General features: G+C 60.7%; 1 protein-coding gene across 1 annotated transcript; it reads right to left on the reverse strand.

Moving 5' to 3' along the window:
• Positions 1–2,573: 2,573 nt before the first annotated feature.
• On the reverse strand, positions 2,574–8,753 carry LOC113962919 (natural resistance-associated macrophage protein 2-like; the record flags this gene model as incomplete). The annotated part of the gene is made up of 11 exons (XM_027673710.1): positions 2,574–2,718; positions 3,942–4,095; positions 4,559–4,632; positions 4,898–5,047; positions 5,559–5,678; positions 6,123–6,209; positions 6,740–6,898; positions 7,099–7,254; positions 7,840–7,907; positions 7,995–8,065; positions 8,544–8,753. Coding segments are annotated over 11 exons (1,360 nt in total), but the record flags the coding sequence as incomplete, so codon positions are not given.
• Positions 8,754–9,135: the final 382 nt, after the last annotated feature.

Genomic DNA, 9,135 nt, shown 5'->3' on the forward strand with positions numbered 1-9,135 from the left:
TGGGAACGGATCCCGGTGTTAATTGAGGGTGGGTCCCGGTGTTAATTAGGAACGGATCCCGGTGTTAATTGAGGGTGGGTCCCGGTGTTAATTAGGAACGGATCCCGGTGTTAATTGGGGCGGGTCCCGGCCCGGCCCCACCCACAGCTCCGAGTCGATCCCTCCCGCAGCCTCAATTAACTCCTGCTCCAGCTTAATTAAATTGGAGCGTGGATGAGCCTTAATTAGCACCGGCAGCACAGGCGGGTTAATTCCAGGAGGACGCTCCGAATCCTCGGGATGAGCCTGGATGATCCCGGTGTTAAACAGCGCTGAGCCCGGGCCGGGCTGGGCTGGGCTGGAGTTGAGGCTCCGGGTCGGGAGTGGGGAGGGGGTAAGAAAGCAGGGAAGAAAATTGGAATTCCGTGTTTTTCGGCGCAGGGGTGGGTCGGGCCGGAGCGGGGCAGGATGGACGGGCCGTGTCCTGGATCCCACCGAGGGAATTCCAGCGGGAAGGCACCGCAGAGTGACGGACCCTCCACTCTCCCGGTGATGACGCGGTCACAGTGTGACCCCGGGAGCGAATCCCGTGGGATGGGGACGGGGACGTGCCCCCCCGGGAGCTCGTCCTACTGACCCAGCTCCGTGAGCACTGGGGGCTCCACACAGCCAGGAATGGCCGGCGCTCGGAGCAGACCCCAAAAAACGACCCAGGAAGCCAAGCTGGAAAAGTCTCCGTGTTTTAATGGCGAAGGGGGTTCACACAACCAGGGAAAATCTCCAAATCAGTGCAGCGAGGAGCGGAGCCCACGGGCAGGGACCCGACCCAGAGGCTCTGCCGTGGAGCTGCTGCCACGCAGTCAGTGTTTCAGCCACGAAAGCTGACCCCTCCCAAACCAACATTCCCGATCCAGGAGAGCCAGGGGGTGTGTACAGCGGGATTCTGGAGCCCGAGTCCAACCCGTCCCCTCCCACCCCTGAATTCCCAGGGATCGTGGCTGTTGGGTTGTGGGAAGGGGTGTAAAACCTACAAGTGTTACACTACAGGGTTAAATCCTGCTGGAATTCTGGGGTAATGACCTGAAAACTGGGAATCCATCATGTCCTAATCCTTGCTCGGGTCAGGGGGAGCCACAAGGCTCAGCTGGTTTGGGAAAGGGTGGGAAAAGCGGATACAATCCTGTCCCTAATTAAAGTTTTTTCCTGCTGGGCTCTGGGTGTTGTCACTCATGTCCCTGGAATGTGTCCTGGGCACCATGGAATAACCCCAGATCCTGGGCAGTGACGGATAAAACCCTGTGGAAGCTCAAGGCAGGAAGGGGCTGCCCTGACCTGCCCCGATCCTGGGAGCCAGCCAGGTTTGCTCATGAAGGGAAGAAATCCCAGTGACCACTGGATCCCAAAATGGCATCAGGGCAGCATTCCCAAGGGTTGGGGATTTTATTTCAGAGAGGATTCCCTGCCTGGGACAGGGGGCACAGGGAAGGGCCGATGGAATTACAAGGAAGCCCCATTACAGCGAGGGATGGAGCCCCTGGCACTGGGCAGCCCTGATCCAAGGATCCCAAATAATCCAGGGCCAGGCTGGGTGGGAGCTGTGACACCCACCTGGGAGGGGAGCCCCTCACCCCCACCCCTGCTCCATCCTGCAGATCCATAAAGCATTTTGGGATCTAAATCCACGGAGCTTTGCCTCTGCCGTGCCTCCAGGTGGACAGAGAAGGGAGTTCCCCTAATTAACCCTAATTTCCATGATCCAGAGATCCAAACCCACCCCACCAGGCAGGATGAGACTCCAAACCCCTGCTAGAGCTGGAGATCTGAGAGGTGCCCCATTCCCTCCATCCCAATCTGTTCCATTGCACTTGGGTCACATTCCCAGCAAAGCTTCTCCCAAAAAACCCAAAACTCATTAAACAGCAGCAGAAAGTGAGATGGGGGAATTTAAATCTGGGAAAAGCGGGAGCAGCAAGGAAACCCCTGGAAAAGACTGTGGAGCTTCCACAGCCTGATTTTGAGCCATAATCCAGGGATTTTTGAGAACTCGAAGAGAGTTTCCAGAGGTCACAGGGAATAAAGTCATAAAATCATAAATAACCACAAACTCGTTTCCTTTGCTGACCCCAAAATCCCACGTCGGGCCAGTAAAAACCAGTAGTGACAATATCAATGCTCAGGTTTCCCGTCCTCGTGGGATTTCCCCGGGAATGGGAAGTGTTTTCCAGTGAAAAAGGACCAAATTTGGCCAGGCCAGGGTGGCAGAGGTAGATGCAGCTGTAGTGTCACCCCGGTCCCCAAATGCCACCCGAAAGGGGGATTTGGGGGTTTTTGTAGCTTATTTGTCTGGATTATCCAGGTGGGCGCCAGGGCAGCGCTCCCGGGAGTCAGTGTTTGTGCTCCCTGGGGTCAAACACCCCGGGAGGAGGAATCTGGGGGGATTTAAAGGACACCGAGGACAGGAGGGGTCAGGCAGCTCCCACGTGCCCCCCGCCCCGGGGGAATTTGGGGGCTCAGCAAAGGAACAGCAGCAGGATTCCGGCAGTGCCGGGTGCTCCGGGTCCTCCCGCGCCTCCTCCCCCGGGAACGCAGCTCCGGCGGCTCCGGCGGGTCCGGGACCTCCCCCCCCCATTATTTGGGGGTCCGGGGGGGCGGCGGCTCCAGGTGCAGGGTCCGGGTGACGCTTACCGTGTTCCCGCAGGCCAGGAAGGAGGCGCCCAGGGCGATGAGGCACAGCCACGTCTGCGGGGACACCAGGGCACAGTCAGGGCAGGGACACAGGAGCGGGAGGGGCAGAGGGTCAGGGAGTCACAGAACTGTGGGATGGGCTGGGGTGGAAAAGCCTCTGGGATGGTTGGGTCCAGCACTGGCACCAGCACCGCCAAGGCCAACACTGACCATGTCCCCACGTGCCACATTCACACAGCTCATAAATCCCCCCAGGGACAGGCACCTCTCCCTGCCCTGGGCAGCTGGGCCAGGGCTGGACACCCCTTTCCAGGAAGGGATTTCCCCCAATATCCAGCCCAAACCTCCCCTGGAGGACGTTTCCTCTCATCCTGTCACCTGGGAGCAGAGCCCGACCCCCCCCCTGGCTGCCCCTCCTGTCAGGAAGGTGTTGGGGAGGGAGAAGGTCCCCCCTGAGCCTCCTTTTCTCCAGGCTGAGCCCCCCCAGCTCCCTCAGTTCTCCAGCCCCTTCCCAGCTCCATTCCCAGCCCTGGACACCCTCCAGCCCCTCAATGTTCTGCACTGGGGACCCCAAACCTCAGCTGGGGTGGGGGTGAAGCTCCACAAATGACCCCACAGAGGGATCCATTGGGGGTCCCTCACTGCATCAGAGATTGGCCACTCAAGGAGCCAATGGCTCCATGCCCAGGGGATGAGGGGGGTCCCTCAGGGTCTAAACTGGGACCAGTATCCGGGAACAGCCTCACTGGGGACACAGACAGGGCTCATGTGCAGGTGACACCGAGCTGAGGGGGCAGGTGACAGCCCGGGGGGGCCCGACAGCCCGGGCTCATCCCACAGCAGGGGAGGGGGTTCTGCCCCTCTGCCCCCTCAGGTGAGACCCCACCTGCAGAGCTGCCCCCAGCTCTGGGGCACCAACACAGGGAGGACGTGGGGCTGTTGGAGCAAGTCCAGAGGAGGATTTTGGGAAGCAATTCCTCCCCGTGAGGGTGGGGGAGGCACCGGCATCGATTTCCCAGAGGATCTCTGGAAGTGTTCAAGGCCAGGCTGGACGGGGCTGGGAGGTGGAAGGTGTCCCTGTGCACAGCAGGATGAAATAACCCTGAAGGTCCCTCCCACCCCACCCCACCCCACGGCTCCGTGGTCACTCCACGATTTTCCACCTCTGTGACACACAGGCAGGGGCAGAGGAGCCGTGGGCTGCTCCAAAGTCTTCTCCCAGCTGGGAGGGGGCCCAGGTGGAGCCCAACTCACCAGGTGGAGCCCAACTCACTCACCAGGTAGGCCACGAAGGACAGGTAGACGACACTGAGCACGGCGGCCCCGATGTACAGGCCCAGGTTGTGCAGGTCCCTCACGTAGGCCACCACAAAGTACATGTTGATGCAGCAGACGAGGAGGATCAGGAGGCCCCCGGCCACCTTCCAGAACCTGGGGGCAAGGAGAGACACAGCGGGGTGAGCACAGCGGGGGGATGGCCCAGGCCAGGAGGTGCCCAGGTGAGGAGGTGCCCAGGTGAAGAGGTGCCCAGGTGAGGAGGTGCCCAGGTAAGGAGGCGCCCAGGTGAGGAGGTCCCCAGGTGAGGAGGCGCCCAGGTGAGGAGGCGCCCAGGTGAAGAGGTGCCCAGGTGAGGAGGCGCCCAGGTGAGGAGGTGCCCAGGTGAAGAGGCGCCCAGGTGAGGAGGTGCCCAGGTGAAGAGGTGCCCAGGTGAGGAGGCGCCCAGGTGAGGAGGCGCCCAGGTGAGGAGGTGCCCAGGTGAGGAGGCGCCCAGGTGAGGAGGTGCCCAGGTGAGGTGCCCAGGTAAAGAGGTGCCCAGGTGAGGAGGTGCCCAGGCGAGGAGGTGCCCAGGTAAAGAGGTGCCCAGGTGTGCCCAGGGGGTTCCCGTGGTACTCACAGGCCGTTGGCGAAGTCGTGCATCACGCTGGGCAGGCTGGTGAAGGTGAGCACTGGGATCAGTGCAAAGGGGAGCTGGAACAAGCAGGAAAACAGGGAAGAATGAAGAGTGGGAAGTGCCCTGATTATCATGGAGTCCTGGAACAGTTTGGGCGGGAAGGGACCTCAATGCTCATCCCTGCCATGGGTAGGGAGGGACACCTTCCACTGACCAGGTTGTTCCAAGCCCCGTCTGAGCTGGTCTTGGGCACCTGGGGGTTGGGAGGCGCCTGACCCCACCTGGCTGGGAACACCTGGGGGCTGGGAGGGGCCTGACCCCAGCCAGCTGCCCCCTGCTCACCTGGAGGCTCATGAGGACGTTGAGGAAGTCGTTCATGCCCGTCAGGTGCTCGACGTCCTGGAAGATGGCGACGAAGAGGGTGGGGGTGACGGCGATGGAGCGCGTGAGCAGCACCCGGGCAAAGCGGGACCAGCGCAGGTTCAGGAACCCCTGGGGGGGCACAGGGGGGGCGAGGGGTGAGAAAGGGCTGGGTGGTGAGGAGAGGGGAGCACGGGAGCAGCACAGGGCCAGGAACCCCTGGGGGGGCACAGGGGTGAGAGGGTGAGGTGGCAACGAGGGAGGGCTGAGGAGGGAGTGAGGAGTGTGGGGTGAGGAGTAAGTGAGGAGTACAGAGGAGTAATGAGTGAGGAGAACAGAATACAGAGTAAGGAGGATGGAGAATGTAGTGAAGAGTAAAGAGTAAGGAGCACAGAGTGAGGAGTAAGGAGTACAGAATACAGAGTAAAGAGTACTGAATAGAGTAAGGAGGATGGAGAACGTAGTGAAGAGTAAAGAGTAAGGAGTACAGAGTGAGGAGTAAGGAGTACAGAATACAGAGTAAGGAGTACAGAGGAGATGAGTCAGGAATACGAAGCAAGGAGTACAGAGTCAAGAGCACAGAACCCAGAGCAAGGAGCCCGAGGTGAGGAGGGAGCAGGGGGTGAGGAGCAGGGGTCGGTACCTCCATGACGAACTGGCCCGAGTAGGTGCCCGTCATGGTGGAGCTCTGCCCGGCCGCCAGGATCCCGATGGCCCAGATGTAGAGAGCAGCAGGGCCGAAGTAACACCCCAAAACAACACCCTGGAACAGGATGGGGGCAGCTCTGTCAGCTGAGTGAGGGGTGGGCTCAAGGACCCCCAGGATCTCTTCCCCCCAACTCTGTTTTCAGGGATCCCTTTACTGCTCCCAGTCCCCAACGCTCCCAGTTTACCCAGAAGCAGCAGCTGCCACCAGACAGGGCCACCAGCTGCCCCAGATGTGGCTGTGCCAACCCAGGGACACCAGATGGGGTCATGAGGCTGTTCCCCCACCAGGAACACCAGACAGGATCACCAGGCTGTCCCAGATGTGGCTGTCCCTCCCTGGGGACACCGGGCAGGGTCACCAGCTGCCCCAGATGTGGCTGTCCCTCCCTGGGGACACTGGGCAGGGTCACCAGCTGCCCCAGATGTGGCTGTCCCCACCCTGGGGACCCCAGACAAGGCCACCAGGATGTCCCCAGGCCATTCCCCCGGGGACACTCACCCCCTTGTATATGTCCACCTCCAGTGTCTCGTTGTTGTTGGGGAAGAGCGAGGAGTGGGGGCTGCTGGAGTTGACACAGACCTGGTTCTGCAAGGGCACAGAAGGGCAGGAATCAGGGAATGGGCTGGGGTGGAAAAGCTTTCGGGATCATTGGGTCCAGTGGTGACCCCAGCACTGCCAAGGCCACCACTGACCATGCCCCCAAGTGCCACATCCACGCAGTTGTTAAATCCCCTCAGGGATGGGGACTCCACCCCTGCCCTGAGCAGCCTGTTCCATGAAGGAATTTTCCCTAAAATCCAACCTAAACATCCTCCAGCTGCCTTTTCCTCTTGTCCTCTCACCTGGGAGCAGAGTCCAACCCCCACCTGGCTCCCCCCTCCTGTCAGGGAGTTGCAGAGCCAGAAGGTTCCCCCTGAGCCTCCTTTTCTCCAGGCTGAGCCCCCCCAGCTCCCTCAGCCCCTCCTGCTGCTCCAGCCCCTTCCCAGCTCCGTTCCTGGCCCGGGACATGCTCCAGCACCTTGAGGTCTTTGAGCCCAGGACTCAGGGCAGTGCCCAGCACAGGGGAAGGGGCACTGCCTGGGTCCCTCAGTGCCACCCTGTCCCGGTTCCCTCACCACGTCCGCGTTGGTCTTGTTGAAAAAGGCCTCGGCGAAGACGGAGACCACGAAGATGTTGATGATGAAGGACACGAAGAGGGCGATGCACGACTCGATGAAGAAATACTTGTTGGCCTCTCGCACCTGCCGCTTGTCCGAGCGATCCACCTGCCTGGACTGGGGGGGACGGGGGCAGGATGGGGGTGGGAATTCACTGGTTATCCTTGGAATTACGGCTGATTGAAGCGATGGTGGGACACAGAACGTGCCCTCGGGTCCCACACCCCACAGTGGCCACGAGCTCCTCTGAGGGGGTTTTTCCGTGTCCCCCTCCCACGGTGGGACCCTGAGGACCCTCCCCACCCCCAGGTGCTCACCTTGACCAGGGCAGAGTGCAGGTACATGTTGTGGGGCATGATGACAGCGCCCACGATGCCCACGGCCTGCTCCAGCTGGGGCGTCCCACAGTCCTTGCAGTAGGGGATGAACAGCCCCTGCAGCACCTTCTCCTGGTTGGGCTTCACCGTGATGTACTGGGGACAGGAGAACGGGGGATTGGGGCTGTGACACATTGGGGGCTCCACAGCCCATATGGGGCTGCTTTGGTAAAAAAATGAAACCACGACGCCGACTCAAATCTGCCCAAAACGTGGCTTTTAAGTGTCCATCACCGTGTTTGGTGCTGATTTGGGATCGTGGGATTGAATCACAGACTTGTTAGGGTTGAAAAAGCCTCTGGGATGGTTGGGTCCAGCACTGGCACCACCACTGACCATGTCCCCACGTGCCAAATCCCCCCAGGGACAGGCACCTCTCCCTGCCCCGGGCAGCTGGGCCAGGGCTGGACACCCCTTTCCAGGAAGGGATTTCCCCCAGTATCCAGCCCAAACCTCCCCTGAGGATGTTTCCTCTCATCCTGTCACCTGGGAGCAGAGCCCGACCCCCCCCCCTGGCTGCCCCTCCTGTCAGGAAGGTGTTGGGGAGGGAGAAGGTCCCCCCTGAGCCTCCTTTTCTCCAGGCTGAGCCTCCCCGCTCCCTCAGTTCTGCAGCCCCTTCCCAGCTCCATTCCCAGCCCTGGACACCCTCCAGCCCCTGGGTGTCTCCGGAGGCAGCGGTACCTCGTATCCAAAGGTCAGGGCCATGATGGTGATCAGGAACCCGAAAAACGCCTCCAGCTTCCGCAGGCCTGAGAGGAGGAAAAGGCCCCTTGTCACCAACCCGAGAAACCCTTGATCTCAGATTTTAATTCCTGGAATTCTGAAGGAGAAATTACCATATTTGTCGAGGAAGAGGAAGACAAAGGTGTCGGCGATGGTGATGAGCACCCCCCCCCAGAGCGGGATCCTGCGGGCGAGAGCGGGGTCAGTGCACACCCAGAGTCCCAAATGCCCCTTATTTAGGGCTTTTTTGGGATGGATCTGCGTGTCCAGGGGTTCTTCCCAGCCTGAGCAGGCGTTGGGATGTGCAGGGCTGTGTCCTGCTCCGCGGGAGGTGACCCTCCGAATCCCGAGGGAAACCCCAGGTCTGCCTGTTCCAGCTCCATTTCCTGCCTTCCCAGCTCAAAGGACGCCTTCCCAGGAATCCTCTGTGGGATGTGGAGTTTGGCAGGAAGCTGCCCCCCAATTGTGAACCAGTCAGAGCTAAAACCAAGCCCAGACCCTGCGGGTCCCACAGTCGAAATCCAGCACCAGAGGCTGAGTCAGCGATGAGACCTCGGCTGCTGGGGGTGACTCACGTCCTCAGAGCTGAGCTGGGGGGATTTATGGGGTGATGGAGTTTTTGGTTCCCCTTTCTCCTCATTTCCTGCACAACCCCAACTCACTTGCCCACGGAGAGCAGGTTGATGGCGATGGCCGAGCCGATGACCTCCTGCATGTCCGAGCCGATGATGGCGAGTTCCACCATCAGCCACAGGATGATCCGAGGGAACTGGGGGGAAAGAAACACCCAGAGCCATGAAAAACAGGGGAAAATGTCTCCTCCCACGGGGCTGTGGTGATCTCGTGTGCAGGAATGGGATCCTCTCCCTGCCCTGGTTGTGGGTGACCATCGCTACAGCTGCCCTGGAGCTGAAATCCCAGGTCCTGGGGCAATCCCAGGAGGATCCGGGGCACTTGTGTCATCCCAATTGCTGCCCTTGATACCTCCCATTGCGAGGGTGAGACGTGGCATTTCCCTGGATGGACACGCTGGGAAGGAGCCCTGGGACATGTTCCAGGGGGGAGCAGTGACACGGTGTCGGGGTTGGATGAGGAACATCCAAGGGCACAGAGACCAGACACCCCCAGTGTCCCCACAGCCCTTCCCAGTGCACAGGGCTGGGACATTCCCAGTCACCCCACAGCCCTTCCCAGTGCACAGGGCTGAGACATTCCCAGTGTCCCCACAGCCCCTGTCTGGGCCAGCCGTGCTCA

This window comes from Neopelma chrysocephalum, unplaced genomic scaffold (assembly GCF_003984885.1).
Source record: "Neopelma chrysocephalum unplaced genomic scaffold, ASM398488v2 Primary Assembly neopelma1_185836, whole genome shotgun sequence".
Lineage (NCBI taxonomy): Eukaryota > Metazoa > Chordata > Aves > Passeriformes > Pipridae > Neopelma > Neopelma chrysocephalum.